This window comes from Emys orbicularis, chromosome 2 (genome assembly GCF_028017835.1).
Source record: "Emys orbicularis isolate rEmyOrb1 chromosome 2, rEmyOrb1.hap1, whole genome shotgun sequence".
NCBI lineage: Eukaryota > Metazoa > Chordata > Testudines > Emydidae > Emys > Emys orbicularis.
In genome coordinates this window covers 185,699,909-185,718,733 of record NC_088684.1, presented here as the reverse complement: position 1 = coordinate 185,718,733, position 18,825 = coordinate 185,699,909, and the positions used below count along the sequence as shown (strand labels likewise).

General features: G+C 41.0%; 1 protein-coding gene across 2 annotated transcripts in view; it reads left to right on the top strand.

Moving 5' to 3' along the window:
- Window positions 1-18,825, top strand: part of FHOD3 (formin homology 2 domain containing 3) — a 652,884-nt gene that overhangs the window by 551,087 nt on the left and 82,972 nt on the right. For both annotated transcript variants that reach the window (XM_065398378.1, XM_065398377.1), the window contains 2 exons: window positions 5,050-5,345; window positions 11,803-12,689. In XM_065398378.1, the coding sequence (XP_065254450.1) occupies window positions 5,050-5,345; window positions 11,803-12,689 (1,183 nt within the window). The remainder of the gene's footprint in view (window positions 1-5,049; window positions 5,346-11,802; window positions 12,690-18,825) is intronic.

Here is an 18,825-nt window from a genome sequence, read left to right as displayed (position 1 = left end):
AGCTGTCCTAAGAGTGGAATTTCAGGAACTGCCAAACCTACTCTTAAGCTTGAGCTTGTTGTTTATTTTGTGTTAACTTGTCAATAAGGTCAGGAGACAATTAGTGGCTCATTTGTCACCTGTCCACTCATATGTCTGCCTGCTGGCTACTCCACTAAGCTCACAAAGCATCCCCTGAATTGATCAGATAAGAAGGCAGGATATGTGGGAATAACAGGGTCTAGAGAGGTCAAGTAGTCTATTTCCCTTCTAGTGCCGAAAACAGAAGCAGTTGCAAGTCAGGGTGGGAGCCATGAGTCCAGAGAGAAATCAGATGATGTCTGCAGCTTCTTGCCAGCCACCGTTATGAGTTGGTGGAATCACAGGGGGCAGGGTTGGGAGTCATGAAAGAAAGATGGAGGGGTGAAGAGAGAGGGATTTAGAATAGGTTGAGGAGAGAGGAGAAGCCATTAGGGAATGAGGTGGGTGTTACAGTGAAACTGGTGTTGCTAAGGTTAGACATACAGTTAGGATGGGTGGCAGAAGATAGGACTGTGTACATTAACAGTCTTATACAGTGGGGTTCATCTGAATTATGTTAGGCTCCTGGATACAGCTAACAATTTTTAGGTTTTAAGAAATTCAGCTTCCTTTCTTCTACTTTGGAAACACACCGTGCCAATTACTCTTTCAACAGCAGCAGCAGCAACAATGGAAATCTGAACACCTGCTGTCCAGCACTCACAGATTCCGTCTGGAAACTTGACAGTAGTGGGGTTTCATAACTTCTTGGGAACCCTGCAACTCCAGCATTTGCTCCTCCGGGAATGCCTCACTTTTCTTTTTTCCTGTAGTAGACTTGTATTGTTTCATTTTCAGCAGAAACATAACCAGACATATGATACAAAACACCATGCATCTTAAAACTTCTTCAGACTCCGTCCTGCTAGTATATCCACCCCAACGTCCATTCATTTAAAGAAAGTACCTTATTCACCCAATTTATTTTAATTGTAAAAATTAAATAAAATTTAATTTTGATAGAAGGAGGAAAATGATGTAAATGCTGCCAAAGGGAAGTTATAACCATTCCATAACCACTAGTAAACTCAACTCAATCTTAACAAGAACTGCGCGCACACACACACACACACACACACACACACACACACACAATGAATCTGAGATAAAAACATGATAAGCACTCCACTCACAGTGATTTATTGAGATCTATTGACACAGTGCAGCCAAAAGGATCTCAGCATCATCATTGCCAGGAGGCGTTGGACATGGATCAGTCATGTGCTTCGGATGGAAACTGATTCCATCACCAGAGTAGCAAGCGAAAACAAAGCCGCCCGAAAACAACATGGCGTAGACCTATGGAAGCCGAGCTGAAAAACCTGGGGCACAGCTGGGGAACCATTGAAAGAAACAGACAGGAGAGGAGGAGCTTCGTCACTGCCCTAAACGCCAGAGGCGTCATAGGAACATGATGATGATGATCACAATGATTTTGCCCTTCCAATAGTTCAGGAAAACCTACTTTGCTTCCATTAGCCCAAATTTAAATCAAAGTCTTTCCTCTTTTAACCAAATCCCTCATGTCAGAAGCATAATTTTAAATGCAATGCTACTGGTGTGGCAATGCGTGCTTCCTTACCTTGGCCCTCCACAATGCTTCAACACGTATCTGGAGGGCTCACTTATAGGGATCAGAGGATGGTTATTCTTTTGGGGCTTGTCTTCACTATGGGCTAAATCAGTGTGGCTGCGATCAATGCAGTGGGGGGCATCAATTTAGCAGATTTGGTGAAGACACAATAAGTTGATGGGAGAGCGCTCTGCCGTTGACATAATTAATCCACTTCAACAAGAGGCAGAAGCTATGTTGACCATAGAGTGTCTCCCGTCAACACCACGTTAAGTCAATGTAAGTTACGTCAACTTAAGTTACGTATCTTTACTAGAGTAACTTAGATTGACTTACATCGCTTATGTAGATAAGGTCTTAGTCTTTGTCTCTATGCTGTGTCTGCCAGCAAGGTTGCCAATTGTCATGGTAGTTTTTCTGGTGTGAAAACTGGTCCAGTAGATGCTGGACTGAAACCAACAATTCATTTCACATAGGTAACCAAATAGACATCTGCTGAGAATGGAGTTTATCACGTCAGCATATGTTCTCTCCAATATCAACATGACCATTACATTTATCATATAGTGCAAATGCAAGAGACAGATGTATGGTGAGCTCAATATTTTTATTCTCTCTGTAGTGCGTGTTGAATGTTTAGTATTTTTGAGTTTCACTGGCAGAGGTTTTGGTGGATTTATATTATTACTTATGTTGTTTTGATATGTCTTGGATCATTTGACACTATCTCAAAAGCTAGAGAGACACCAGCAAAGTGGTTGAGTAACAGCACTTCAATCTTTTGTTCTGGAAGTGCTTTTCTGTGTACTATAGCGCCAGAAATGGCAGAATACTAGGCACTCCCTGAACTAGGAAAGAGATAAATAACATACTCCAAGATACTATATTGCTATTTACACTTAGTTATATATTGGCTTGTGTTAATGTACCACTTCTATCTATTACATAGGAACTATTCCAAATGCATAGAAAATGTAAAACCACCTCTAAGCTATTTGCTGTTTAGTTTTTTCTGCTCCTAAACATTTATCAGATATTCCCAGTTCTTTCCCCTGTTAAACTAAAATCTCTGATGTAATCTCTTGACCATGGTATCATAAATTAATGTCAGATCTGGCCAAGTGTTCAACCATTCCCTTCTTTTTAGAGAAGCTGTTCTTTTCAGTCATCAGAGAACAACTCTTTTGGAGAGAAAAATCGAAAGTTCTATTTCATGTGCCAATTGTATAAAGGTTAGCTGATGACAGTGGTGTCTTTGTATGTTGTGATCATTACAATGTGACAAATTCATAGGTCTCAAATATCTCAGTATCATGTTAGTTCAGTGCTCAGCTATGTGACACAGTCTGACTTCTTAAGGACACTTAAGTTTGTATCTTAACAGTATTGTACTTCTGGCTTGTCTTGAAAAGAGATAGTGGTTTCCCTATGTTCTGGAAGCTATGGCTCACATATGCTCTCTGTGATTCAAATTGTCTGCCCAATTAATATCGCTAGATCTGCTCTGTATAGAATGCCGATTTTCTCTTGGGTAATGCATGGGTGTGAGACACCTTAGATATGATGCAGAGGATTAGATAGGTCCTGGCCCCATTGACTTCAAGGGATCAGGACTTCACTCTTAGCATTAACATTTACAAGTCAAAAATTATGCTTTGTAGGCTGTGTGAAATTATGCTTTGTAGGCTGTGTGAAATAGGACATTACTGAACACTATCTGGTTTAGTGATGTGATTTGGAAAGGTATGCTTCATAGAAAGATAAAGATAGGCTTAATAAAATGTACAAGCATGCATTCTTAGAAAACATGGCTGGATTTTTGTCTCAGGATGTGAAATGCCTTTGCACTGAGAATGAGAGAAACGTAAAGAATCCTCATTACCTCCAATATTTTGGGCTTATGCCTTCTAAGGCTAAATCCATTTACCCTCTCTCTCTAGAGCAGTGGTGGGCAACCTGCGGCCCGTCAGGGTAATCCGCTGGCGGGCCACGAGACAGTTTGTTTACATTGACCGTCCACAGGCACGGCCGCCCGCAGCTCCCAGTGGCCACGGTTCGCCGTTCCCAGCCAATGAGAGCTGTGGGCAGCCGTGCCTGCGGACGGTCAGTGTAAACAAAGTCTCTCGCTGCCCGCCAGCGGATTACCCTGACGGGCCACGTGCGGCCCACAGTCTGCAGGTTGCCCACCACTGCTCTAGAGGACTGAAATTTTAGGTCCCTCTTCTTTGTTACACTCTTTCGCCCAAAGGCTCAATTGAATTCTAATCTCTTTAGTTCTCAGAATATGTCATGTCATATGTAGCTGAATCCAGAAACCACTACAGGGCCTGAAGTGTATATTGCAATATTGTAAATGAAAAGTAAGCAACAAGGGGGAAAACCTGATATGATTAAGGTATTGTAGTTCAACCATCTTGCACAAGATTTAATACAGAGGTAATGCAAAAACTGTGTGGACCTAATATGCATGTACATTTTCATTACTTTTGCATGGCCATTTCAATTTGCCAAGAGTTGTGGGCTGCTTGATGTGAATATGTATGGATGCTTTCCAGTGTCTTCACAACATAACAAAAAAAAATCTTGCATGTAAAAATCTGCTGGTTTAGCTGAAAACTATAAGGTGAATGACTGGATTTCACTGTGTCAGTGATAAAGCAAGAAGGAGGAAACCAAGTGCACCATCAACAATGTATGCCATCTGCCAACCAATTACAAGCTAAATTTATGCCATATGCCATCCAATTGGAAGCTAAATTTATGCCATATGCCAAGCAGTTGGAAGCTCAGTTCAGTTTTGATGTGGCTATTCTGAAGTAAATATGCATGAAAAACATATGCTTTCTGTCAACCAAATTTGTATGACACTGTCATTTCCAGACTGTGCCATTTACTGTGCTTATAAAACTAACAATTGTATCTTTTTGTTGAAGCCATCCACATCAGGTGAAAAAGAAGTCACCATAAAAATTCCTTCAGAAACCCAAGAGGATTCAACTACAAGGCACTCTCCACTTTACTTTTTTGTTTAACTCATTCCTTATAGCTCAGTCTGTGTGTTGAGCTTTCATTGCTAGACATGGATTGGATGCCTGTTTTCGGATGGTTCAACTCTTTCTGTGACCACAATAACCAAACTTCCAATGAATTATAAGTAAAAAATTATGGATTAGGTTCAGATTGTAAGCAAATATAAATCAAGCAAGACTTGCCAAGTTCCACCCATGTTTGGTTCTGTCTTCACACAATGATCAGCAGTCTCTCGCTCATAAAGCTAGACTCTCCATGGACAAAAAAAAAAAAATCACTCGTAAATTCACATCTTGCTCAGTTGGATGGGTGAGTCTAGACGACCAAGAGAAATTGTTGTTAAGTGAATCTTTTTCTCCATTGTTCTCTCCACCAGTGAGTGCCAGTGAACCTGAACCAGAACCTGAGCCAGAGACAGAACCAGAACAGGAAACTGAGGCAGAGGCCGAGCAGGGAACGGAGACACCACAGGAAGTAGAGGCTACGGAGGTGGGACCAGAGAGTGAGGTGGAGCAAGGTCCTGAGCGAGAGCCAGAAGAAAGTGCAATACTCAGTGAAAAAGAGAGGCAGAATGAGGAAGTGAATGAAAAAGACAACTGCTCTGCATCCAGCATATCCTCAGCAAGCAGCACTTTAGAGAGGGAAGAAAGAGAGGACAAGTTAACCAGTGACAATGAAACTGGTAAAGTGAAGCTTTTTCAATAAATGCAGGCTTTCCCATAAAGAACATATTAAATCAGGTGCTTTGGTGTAAAGCTAATCAATTAACGAACCCTTTCAGCCTGTCCTTCATTAGTATTTCTTCCTTTATGGTTCAAATCCATATCTGCTCTGTGTGTGTGGAACTCCATTGACTTCAATGGGGTTTATGTGTGCAGAGCGGCAGAAGAATCTGGCCTTAGTAAAATAAGATTTCCCTCTGATCAAGACCACTTTCTTCTTTCAACAATTAATTTACTAACTAGTTAGAGACTGATCCTGCCACTAACCTGCATCCAAAGCTCAGTGAATTCAGTTGAATGTTCCAATGGTATGAGATGCCCTAAGATAGTTCGTCATGAGATCGCGAATGCCTGTCTCCATGCTGTTCACTATCGTGACTGGTAGCCATAATGTTAATACTATAGGAAATTAGGTGAGGTGCTTCTCCAGGTGCTGCATTTCTTTCTTTTCTTCCATCATTCCTGTCTTGGTCCTGTAGAGCTAGAAATGCCTGACCATGGCTTGGGTGGAGAAGGCATAAGGAGAACATTGTCCTAAAGGGAACACTTCCACAGTAGCCAACAGTAATGGCTGGATGAATCACCAGGTACACTTAAAGGATGTCACCGCCTGCACACATACCCTATGCCTCAGCCTGCTAGGGGAGGAGTTGTGCCGCCTAGAATTCCCTCTTGGGAGGTCCAGCTCCACGTGGCCAGCAGCCCATGCCAGTGACTAAATGGCAGATTGTGGCCCTTAGTAATTTGATTCTTATACAATTGTTTACTCTTGAATTAATAGCTATAATATAATTAACATGGCCTCTAAATCTTATTGAGGCACTGTAGTGGCGCGCACTGTTCTAAATGGAACATTTTAGATGTTAAAATAAATTAAGTATCATAACATATGAAGTATATAATCACTCTTTCCTGATGAAATAGGAATTGTTTGAAATCACAGAGATCATGTCTTGGTGGTTAAATTGCCAGCCTTCGGACAGTCACATTTTTATCCATAGATTCCAGGGCCAGAAGGGACCACTGTGATCATCTAGTCTGACCTCGTGTGTAACACAGACTTTGTGTGTAATACAGAGCTTCCCCCAAATACACCTCTACCCCGATATAACGCTGTCCTCGGGAGCCAAAAAATCTTACTGCGTTATCGGTGAAACCGCGTTATATCGAACTTGGTTTGATCCGCCGGAGTGCGCAGCCCCCCCCCCCCCCCCGGAGCGCTGCTTTACCACGTTATAGCCGAATTCATGTTATATCGGGTCGCGTTATATCGGGGTAGAGGTGTAGTTCTTTTTTAACTAGTGCGTATCTTTTTTTAAAAATGCAGTATTGATTTAAAAATTGCCTGTGGTGGCAAACCCCATCTCTTTTTTACAGGAATATGTTACTAAAATGTTACAGGTTCACTATTGTTCACTATTGAAGGGTCATCAACTTTTCTTCAGTGCACAGAACTCTCCTTGATGTCACTGGTCAAGGCTGGTATATGGCTCCATGAATACCACTATACCTTTGAAGAAGATGGATAGATAAATGTCTGTGTAAAAATATAAACCTAAAAGATGAGTTGAGGATTTAGTCCCAACAAACTTATCTCTTTGAGACAGCAGTTCCACCTGAGAAGGGCACAGTCAGTTTCAAGGACAGTCTTATCATAAATTTGGATCCCTTGCCTTCAGGTCAACGGAGATTGTGTTATAGTGCAGATAATGAACAGTGGAATGGAGGCATTGTTTACACCTTCAGTGCTATTGCTTAGTGGATTGTGAGGGGACCAGCACATGAAATAAATCATAAAAGTTCACGCTCACTCTCTCTCTTCCCCTCACCCCCTTTCTCCACCAATGTAAGGCGGCTATTTTAGAGTAGATGATGAAAGGCTTTGAACACATAGGGGATGGAGACTATCCTCTGCTTCCTCCTCTTCACGCAGGCAAGATGTTGCTAACTGTCAGTATTGCAGATTACTCAGCTGGTGTTCAGCAAAACTGTACCGGTTATGAAACAGACTATGGCTCTCATCACACTGTCGCATAGTCCAAATGTAAACGAGGAGCAAATGGGTTACAAATTTTTTTTCACACTCAGCATATTTTAGTCCTGGCTGTTTCCAACATGATGAACTTTAACTTCTTGTCACATTGAATCCATTTCTCATACGCTTCTGCAGTACTGTTGTCGTATTGTACTATAGCTTAATGAAATGCTAGCTTTTAAAAGTTGATAAACTTTAGCAGTATAGTAAAGGCTCGTTGGTTGAGAGACCTAAGGTGTTGTGAATTACTAAATTTAGTTGGTAAGGGAGCAAATGCAGAACTAGAAATCATGCAGAGTACTCGGTCTGCATGAATTATTTTTGCATTCCTAGGGTTTTGTGCTTTCTCAGACAGTTCTCAGATTCCAGGAAAGGAGCTGTCATTCATGGATTACATTGCTGTGCCTGCCCAGACACAGCAGGGGCAAGGAAATGAAGTGTTTGGTTTTTGACTCCTCCTTCCTTAGCATCAAACACACTGATCTATGCTTCTTCCAATCCTTCTCATCCTAGGGAGCACTGCAAAGCAGTAGCCAGGAGAAGCAGTGTGCAGGGGATGCATGGGGGAGGGAGCAGGGAGATCTACAGGAGTAGTAACAGCAGGAGGCTTTGCAGAGATAATCTTATTTGGCTAGAGAAGAATGAGGTAGATCTTGGGAGCCTAAAATGGGGATGCAAACTCTGTTGGAGAATTTTTAGTGAGCAGAATTGGAAAGGAATTAAATCTAGGGAAACACAGAAGGTGAGAATCTAGAGGGGGGCCAAATTTTGTGGCATGTATAGAGTGGAGTCTGGGAAATCTTGGACAGTTCTGAAGTCTTTAGGCAATTGAATCTGGCTGGGAATTGGTCTTTGTGAAATCCATAGTGAAGGGGAAGAGGAGAGTCTGGAGGAGATCAAATTTTCTAGGGAGGCAACCTCAGAAAAATCTAGTAGCAAATCTTGGAGAGAGAAGAGGTAAGGGAGCAATCCTGTAGATGGGATGTTGAGGAAAAGGGGTGAGTGAAGTCACAGTTCGGGGCAACTGAACCTGTATTCCTCCCTCTGTGGTCCCTTGAGGGTACCCACTCTAGACTCCAATCTGCATCTCTCTCCCTCCTGAACAGGCTGCACAGTTCCCTGCTTACACTGTGGTAATCCCCAGTAAACCAGACTGCCTAAATAGGCCAGCATCTGCGTTTTGCTTTTTCTCCACGGCCTTATGAACAGCACAATTGCCAGCAGTTATAAGTTACAGCACAGCCCTTTATGAGCAAGCACATTTATTGTTAAGGTAAAAGTATTACAGAGAAAACATATAAGAACAATAAAATTTCCTAACAGCTTACCAGGGTTGACCCATCGGTCTTATGTGGTCTCTGTAGGCCAAAGTCCTTCAAACCCTCCCCAGGTATGATTGGGGCCCAACTTGGACAGAAGTCATGTCTCTTTGCTGGATCAGAAAGAAAGTCCTGAGTCAGTTTAAAATCAGGCTTTTATCCACAAAATCCTTTCCTTGTCTGGTGACCTCTGGAGAATCCAGTTTGAACTAGTATATGTGAACCTCTCCAGCTGGTGGTAGCTCTCTGGAGAAGTTCACTCTCTGAGTGAATTTGCCTAATTTCCTCCCACTGTTCTTAGTTCCTGGAAGAACTGTGGTCACCCTCCCCCAGGGAATTACGTAAAGTCCGTGCCCACAATGATATATAAACTTAATACACTAAGATCTCCCAAAGATATTGCAGGAAATTGCCATATCTGTCACAAATGGGAAAATGAGGCAAGGAAGAGATTGAGTGTTCAGGAAAGTAAAAGGTGAAGAAAGACAGGGGCTGCCTGCATGCTGGACAAAAATCATTTGCTTTAAGCTGAATCTTTCTTAATGTTGGGTTCAGCTTCAAATGTGATTAAGAGCTAGTATGGATGGGGCCATAAACTATTCAACATTAGAAACCCAGGTTGGAATGCCAAGGTTGGAAGTCTGCTCTGTGATGCACAGTGAATTTTTAAACCCATTTTAACTTAATTTAATTTTAACAAATGATTCAGCTAGACCAGTTTGGGGTTTGGGTCTCTTGCCCATAGTGTTGATGTGGCCACTGAACTTGCCAAGGAAGATACTTACCAGAGCAGATGGAAGGGGCTTAAGGTTATAGAAATAAAATAAGTCAACTGATAAAGACATTAAAATTAAACTGCTAACATGAAATCCTGACAAAGAAAAAGACAGTAGAGTAAAAGGAGAAACAAAAATAAATAAACTCAAGAGAAAATGCAACCACAGAACTAAATATATATATATATATATGCAGTATCAGTCTACTCATCACTGGCAAGGTTGGGTTTGGACCTGCTGCCTTGGCCTACCCCTGGGCTGCCCTCTGCAACCCCCAGTACCCCTTGGCCTTCTACTAGGCCACAGGCTGGAGCTCCCCAGCTCCTCAGCCTTTCCCCAGCCCTGCTCCACTCAGGTACCCTGTCTCTAGATCCCTGCAGCCAGGCCCTTCTCTCTCTGAACACAGAGAGAGACTTCTTCTGGGCCTCTGGCTCACAGCCTTTTATAGGGACCAGCAGGGCCTGATTGGGGCATAGCCCAGCTGTGGCTACTTCCCCAATCAGCCTAGCCACAGCCCTCTCCCTGACTGTTTTAAGCCCTTCCGGGCAGGAGTGGGGTAACCACCCCGCTACATATATACACACACACACACACACACACACCAGGAAAGAGGAGAAGGAAGGCAGTAATCAAAAATAAACTAAAATTTAGTTTTAAAAGTTAAATTAAAAAAAATATTGATTAAATGTGTAAGGAAGGGAAAGAAAGAATCAAAACCAAAATCATGGTAAGTATTGAAGAACTATTTTCATAATCCATTTTTAATTGCAAAATATACTGAAGGTGAAATAATGCTGGTCTCATTTAATGCCCTTTGAAAAAAGATCTCTCATATTTTGGACATACTTTCTACATTGTGTCCCACACTGGTTGGTGAAGATGTTAAGAGGTATTCAACGTCAGGAAAAAATGCCTCCTACAATCTACTTTGATCATTTATTTTGATGGTTTTATTGTCGTTTGGTTTTAATTATTTATGACGTCTCATGCACTAGTTAATTTTGCAACTTCTATACCCCAGTATACAATATGTATCGTTATATCTTGCTGAGAGGTGGGCAGAGGCCACTATATTTCAATTTGATTGTAGTTTAAATGCAGGTCAGTAATTATGGTCAGCAGATAAAATTTTCAAAAACACCCAAATGACTTGGGAGCCTAAGTGCATTAGTCATTTTTGAAAATGTGACGTAGGCTCCTAAGTTATTTAGGTGCTTTTGAAAATTTTACTCTGTGTGCACAATTCACTCTGCCAGAGACCCCAGAGGTCACCCTGGTGAATGTGGCCAAAGCACCCAGGAGTTGTGCTAAGCGCAGCCAGAGTTTAAAGCTGCCCTTCCCTGGCCAGTGGTAGTTGCGGTGGAGAAGGATGGGGTGGGTGGATGTCCAAATTCTGTTGGCTTCAGACTGGAAAAACAACACTCTTTCTTAGAGTAACACCTGTTTCCAGCCATGTCAAGAATACCACAGGAGCAGGCCTTCTGACCATGTTTTAATCCTCCCACTTCTCGGCCTAGCTCAGAGCAGAAAGCAGAGACACTGGAAATGGATACAGGTGTCAACCAGTCATGTGTGGCCTTTGGACTGATAGACTGTCAAAGAATCTGACCATTTAGGTATCCAATAAAATAATGTGGGCCAGAACTCCACAGTGAGCAATTACCAACATGTAACCAATTGCTTTTTCTATATAAAATTAAAAGACCACCTCCAAGAAGCAGTTTGGTCTGTGTCCTTAGAGTCACTGAGTACCTCCTGAGATGTTCCGAGCACCTTCAGCTCCCACTGCCTGAATGGCTGCTATGCACTTCTCAGAGAAACACCCACCAACTTGCAGAATCAGGCTGTAGATCTGTGCTATTGATTGCATATCATTTCCAAATATTCCCTGAAACTTTGGATTTGTCTACCTGAATATTTAGTTCACAGCAACCTGTGGTTTCAATCTTCCCTGCACTAATCTGCTGCGCGCTGTCAGTCTGTGTAGAATCTGCTGATGCGCACTAGAAGTTCCCTAGTGCACTATGAACTGCTGCCATTTGAAAGTGGTGTAGATCAAAGCACACTACTAAACAGTTAGTGCACATTGGCAGTGTCCCTATGGACAGTCAGCATGAGATAGATTCACAACCCAGCTTGCTGCACATTCAGTCTTTGTATAGACAGGTCCTTTATCCGGTTTCATACTATAATTGTACATGTATCACCAAAGACATTTCCAATGCCATTTTTAGGATTCCTGACACCCTGTTGCTTTTCCATTCATTGTGTGTGTGTGTGATTACAGGTACGTGGTCACAAACTATTCAAGATGCTGGTGTGAATGAGCAGTGCAGCAACATTCTCAACAACAAACGGTTCATGCTGGATATGTTGTATGCCCATAACAAGAAGCCCAAGGATGAAGAGGAGAAAGATCTGGAGGAGAAGGAGGAGGAAAAGAAGGAGACGGAGGAAAGTGATGAGTCAATCACCAGCCTAGCCAGTAGGATCTCAGTCCTGCAGGCCAGCAAGCAGGCCAAAGATGAAAGTGTCAAAAAGATGGAGATTGGAAATCTGGACAACCAAGGCAGCGTGAAAGCCTTTGCAGAAAAATTCAACAGTGTTGAGCTGGCCAAGGGGACAGTATTGCCTGAGGGTGAGCTCGATGAAAAGGTCCCTGAGAAAACACCGGCACAGCCCAAGACGGAATCTGATTACATTTGGGATCAGCTCATGGCTAATCCTAGAGAACTTAAAATCAAAGACATGGATTTTACAGACTTGGGGGATGAGGATGATGTAGATGTGTTGGACATTGATATGGGTCCTGGGGACTCCCTAATTCCCCCTCCCCCACCTCCACCTTCCTTTTTGGGTTTGCCTCCTCCACCACCTCCCCCTCTGTTTGGATGTCCACCTCCACCCTCTGGTAATTTATTGGCTCCTCCTCCACTGTTCAGCACTCCTCAGGGTTCAGGGTCACCCCAGGTTTCTAGGGGTCAGCCAGCATTCATGAAGAAGAAGAAAACCATCCGTCTGTTTTGGAACGAGGTACGGCCATTTGAGTGGCAGTGTAAAAATAACAAACGCTGTAAAGAATTCCTGTGGTCGAAACTGGAACCCATTAAGGTGGACACTTCCAAACTGGAGCACCTCTTTGAGTCTAAATCCAAGGAACTGCCAGTCACAAAGGTATTTCTAACGTTTAGTTTAGTTTTTATTAATTTTGAGTTTGTTTTTAGATTAATTTAGATGATATTTTATGCTTAAAGAGTTTAAAAAACAAAGGAAATTAACAAAGATGTTTTATATATGTTCTATATTTGTGCACATAAGTTAAGTATTCTAGAAAGACAGCCAGACACTCCATGAGCTGACAATAAGAGCTGAACCCCAAACAATATACGTGCCTAGCCATATGCCATACTGCTCTTGTGAATCATATTTCTGTACCACTTTTTGTATTTCACTTCAGCTGGGGAATATTAGCATTGTAAACTTCATAGCCAGAATTTTCAAACATAGGGGGTATCCAGGAATATTAATCCAAATTAATTAAAGGTATGAATTTGAAGTGGATTAGTTAAACCATACTGAGTCCCTGTGTGGGTGCTGTGTTTCAAATTCAGTTTGGCTTAATTCACTTACAAAGTGAATTAAACTATCCTAAATTAAGGCCACTGTAATTCTGAATGAGAGTGTTCACACAGGGTTTGAATGCGGTTAAACTAATGCTCTTCAAATTCACACCTTTAAATTAATTTGGATTAATTTTCCTGGATGTCCCGGTGTAGACAAATCATTATAGATACCTAAAAACTTTAAGCACCCACATTTTAAAATGTTGTCCCCATGGATACCAAAGTGCATCATGCATTAAGGAAAGGTAATTCAGATCTGTGTATCTGGCTACTTTTACCTTGCTAGTGAAATTTAAAGCTTTGTCATTAGGCATGTATGGAGACGAGGCAAAACAGGGCTTGTTACAATTGGACACCAAATGAAATCATTGTAATATATTCTCATAACATATATCCTGTAATATATCTTCGTACTATTTTCATAATCATTCCAGGAATTATTCCTGAAAGGGTCATAACATTAAAGTATGGTTCTGCTTTGAAATGTGCAAATAGTCTTGTGGTTCCATGTTAATTGTCTCTCTATGATTTCCATTTCAAATGTGTTAAGATTACTTGTCAAAAGAACTTTTTGTCATATTGCCAAGCCCTGCAAACATAACCTGGGTTCTCTTCTTTTCATGCATAAATTTTTTTTGCCACCTTTCACAGAAATATTTTTCATCCTTAACTTAGATAACTTGACTATCCAAATTTCATTATGAAAATATGAAATTTTCATGAGAGAAAATCTTGATTTGCTAATACTTCTGTGTTTCATAGGAACATTATCATAAAAATAAACCTTAAAGGTTGATAACATAACCATTTAATGCTGAACTCTTATGATGTCTCTTGTAGTTGAATTTAATGGAGATTTAAAGTTAGCCTTTAAAAGTTATTAGCTAGAACCCTTGCTGTTCATGGCTAGATTGTTTTTGATTTATTAATGTAAGTACAGTAATTGGTATCAGAGAAACAATGTTTTTTTCCAGTTATAGTACTAATAAAAGATACACCGTAAGGCCACATATAAGAAAATCACTCATTGCCAATGTATCTGTTGTACATATGCCTAAGTTCTCACATTAGTACAAGTTTTATAACAATTCTGAAAAACCACATAATACCGTGATCATTTTACTTTTCCATTATTGGTACAAATTATTAAGTATCCATATGTTCAAAAACAAACAATCCAGAAGACTAGATGGCTCAAGGTGTTGGAAATTAGATCTTTAGTCCTTCATTCCTAAGTCACTGGTTCAAATCCAGTTGAAATTGTTATAAATGGCAGTTTGACAGTCGATATTGATGTTCTTGGTCAAGCAGACACATCACAGTTGACTGACTCAGCTGGTAGGCCAAGGATTGAATGGATCTGAAATCTTGCACTGTTTTCTCACTCCTAGAGACTGTTCCTCCAGGCCAGTGCAGAGAGACATTGTTGTATCAGTGCAGGGAAGCTTGCCCTACCTTGCTCTTGCTTTTGGGTATAAGTAGAAGACTTCTGTTTCCAAGGCTATCACCTCGCGCCTTCAATAAAGACTCAGTTCCCCACCAAAAAAAGAAAAAAATTGTAATCGAATGTCCTCCTGACTAATTTGTACAGCTGACTTTGAGCCCCTGAGCTATATCTGAGAGTGTAATCATTTCAGCCAAAATAATCAGAATTACAGATGTGTCATACCAGTTATGTATTGGTAATGTAGATAATATAGCTGCAGTTTATAAAATGTTTACACAGCAAACAGTAGGCATACAAATACATCAATTACATAGATTCCACAGTTGTTATAATTTTAAATTGAATTATCTCTGACACAAGAATAGCTCAATGATTTTCAGTGCATATAGATCTGAAATGTATTTCATACAGATTTTAAAAATAAATCCAATCAATGATTAATTCAGGGCACATTGAGCTTAATTTCACTTCCTCTGCTTTCTCCACTGTTGGTATATTACTCCTACTACTCTCCTTCCTTGTAAATATACATCTGTCATAGAAGGCTCACTCTGAGTGTGGACTGGAGCAGATGGAATGAGAATGTTGTCTAGGAGCCATAAAACAAATCATTCCTTGAACTGAATGTAGAGTTATAACATATTTCCACTTCCACAGAGTTTCTTGTATACTTTATAATGTCAATATTTTGATGAACTGGTCTGCCTTACTTTTACCCTTTTACATTTACCATAAATTATGATAAAAGTTTAGATTATTTTAATCGATTGATTAATTTTTCCAAATCATTAACCAAGTAGATTCCCAAGCTCTTCTCACTCATCTCCGCCCTACACAAACTTCCTTCCCTGTCCTCCATGGGCTGGTAGGTGCTTTGGCGCAGCATCTACTCTTTGGCTGGCAAGATGAATCAGCAGGTATCTTTGAAACCAGTGTTGCCTTGAATTGTGAAGAGTGATTTAGATGACGACTTTTCTCTTAGAGGTTAGTCTCGGAGACTTAGTCTCGAAGAGAAAAGTGGTCATCTAAATCCCTCTTCAGAATTCAAGGCTGCACTGACTTCAAAGAAATCTGCTGACTCATCTTCCCAGCTAAGGAGCAAATGCTGTGCCAAAGCACCTACCCGTACATGGAGGGCAGGGACTTCTCTGCATGAGAGATGACAAGTTTAACTTCCATTATGTCCCTTCAGTAGTACAAGATTGGAGTTTCATTATCATTGCACAGAAGATTGCACTGATTTTTTTAAGACTTACTGTTTTAATGGACAAACTTTGGATAAGCCTGGTAAAGTGTTGATGTATAGCCAAACTTTTCAAGCCTTCTTGTCTCTTTCTCTATAACCCAACATCTTTCCTTCCACTCAACCAGACCCTTTTCCTTTCCCATTTTCATCCAGACCATTTAACATCTTTGATATGAATCCCAGTAATGTTTTGTGTTAGTGCCCTGACTTTCTTCTCTTCCTCTGAGTACAATGAGTCTCTTGGGCTCTGCCTGATTTCTTGGGCTGCACCTTGTGACTTCTGCTGTCTGTGAGTCTGATCCAGCTCCCACTGAAGTCAGTGGCAAGAGTCCTATGAATTTCAGTGGGCATTGGCTCAGGCCTTATCCCACCACCCCACCTGATGGTGGTCTTGCCTCTTAAACCCCAGTCTTCTGTGTGTCCAGTCCAAGATCTGTCCTATTTCCCATCTTCTCCTTCTAACAAATCTAATTTGGGAGGAGTGAGGGCCTCTCTTCTTTCTTCATGCTAGCTGTTGTTTTCAAATCGCAAATACCCTGCGTCTTCTGAGAGTCACAAGTATCACAGATTATTGACTCCAGGGGCCTGGATCATGTAATGAAGAACAAGAAATAGCCCAGCAAAGATTTTCAGACTTCTGAGACTCCCCATGGGTTAGGGGGGATATCATCAAACCTGTTGAGGGCAGGTAGAGCAGATCTTAGGGTATGTCTACACTACCGCGGTAGTTCGACGGCTGGCAATCGAAGTTCCGGGTTCGATTTATCGCGTCTGGTGTGGATGCGATAAATCGAACCAGGAAGCGCTCGCCGTCGACTGCGGTACTCCAGCTAGATGAGAGGAGTACCGCGGAGTCGACGGGGGAGCCTGCCTGCCGCGTGTGGATTGCGTCTGAACCGCGGTAAGTTCGAAGTAAGGTATGTCGAATTCAGCTACGTTATTTACGTAGCTGAATTTGCGTACCTTACTTCGACTTGGGGGGTAAGTGTAGACCAAGCCTTAGATCAAGTCGGAGTAATTAAAAAGACATAACTGAATCTGTAAAAAAATAATAATAATACATGCATGCACACACGTACACACCCTCCCCCCTCAGGTTTGCTTTGGCGATTGTGCTCAAATTAGCCCAGCTCTTACTTTTTCCAGACCAGTTTGTCAATTTCCAGTGAGAACGCATCACATTATGCCTATCTCCTAGTGTCCAATCTGGTCTACTGCACAGTAGTATAAGAGGTGCTACAAGTTCAGTTGGTTCTCCTAAAAAACAGAATACAGAGTAATGAATAAAAGTTCAACCAGTCAGATTTCAATGCAGTAGATGTAGACAATTGCTCATCAGATGAATTGTTCAGAAAATTGAGAAAGAGACTAAAATTAAGATCAGAAGAGAGGATGAGGTATGGATTTTTTGGCTCCATCTTACCAGATATGCTCCTTGATACAGCTGCAACCAATTTTACTCCTGTTTCTAATCCTTAACTATGATTTCCACAAAACACAGCTATAAACAGCCACTTCCTGATGCTGGCTCACAATAAGTTTTTCATTAAACACAATGGACTACAACAAAATAAAATAAAATATACCTCAGATAGCTGAATGTAACATGTGGAGACGTTTGTGATTTCTGGCAGAAAACTGGTAACATAACAGAAAACTACTGCATGATTACACGAATCACAGCATCCTCCACTACAGACAGTTTATTTGTGGGACAAGAGGGCTGTGACAGCTTGTTAGCAGACATAAAGAGCGAGATCAGATTTCTTTACTGAGCAAGTCTGAAGATTTCTTCCCTTCTTACACTGCCAAACCAGGCAGGTATATTGGCAAGGTGGTTCAACGTATTTATTTTTCTGTGCAGAGAGATGAAAACAAATGCACCTTTGCTGTGTTAAATTATGTTATCATGCAACCCTGCAGCTGTCTGCAGTGCATAGTTTAGAAATTATGTTTTTGCTGGCTCATTTCCTATTGGATAGGGCTGAATTTACTGTTCCTGGAGCCTGAGAAACCAGTAGGGAGTAAAGACTAAGGAATATATTCTCATCTGCGTGCACAAGGATATCCCTTGCATGTGCATAACTTCAGTGAAGGCTGAGGTAAATTACACATGTGGGCTGGGATTTCCAAAGGAGTGTAAGGGAGTTAGAGCTCCAAATCCCATTCAGTTCCTTTTGAAATCCCAATAATCCTTGTTAATCAAGATAGAAATAGATGGGATGCTCTAATTGCTTTCTCACAATCAGAGGACAATGCAACATCCTCCATATAACTGACGCAGAATCAGGTGACTCAAATTGTCTTGCCAATTTAAATGCTGCACATGCAGGGGTTACTTTTTGGGAAGAAGCTAGTTTTGTCTTATTGTTAGATGATATAAAAGTACTTGCTTGCAAGGCTATTGGAAAAATCATATTAAATTTCACTTCTTCGGCATTACCCACAATAAATAATTCTGTACAGTAAAATACAAGTTAGAAAGTAGCTGTTTACAAAAGGGTTAGTGTGATTGAGACCCAAAGGAAGTAATCTTAGGTGAACACAGCCTTATTTTTATGTGATGTTGGCCACTTACTGTGTTCCTGGAAAATTGATTAATGGCTCTGAAGCTGGAAATGACTGCTTTAGGGGAAAGTGTATATCACAATATGCCTAAATTAGATCCTCCATAAAGAGACTATCCTGTCACATTAGTGAGGGAAGAGGTCAAGAGTGGTTTCAGGGTGTTTTTGGCAAATGTCATGAAGAAAACGAATCTGGCAAAATAGAACTAGAAAATTGAAAGCAAAGTTCACTTTTGGTCATCTAAAAATGTATGTTGGGCCTTGTCTACATACACAGAAGTTGTATCTCTTTAACTATACTATGCCATTATGCCATCCTGACTATGGACCCAGTTATATTGGTATAAAAGTACTTATACCATTATAGCTATTCCCTTACAAGAAGGCAAATAAGCTATTGTGGTAAAAGGCACCTTTATACTGACAT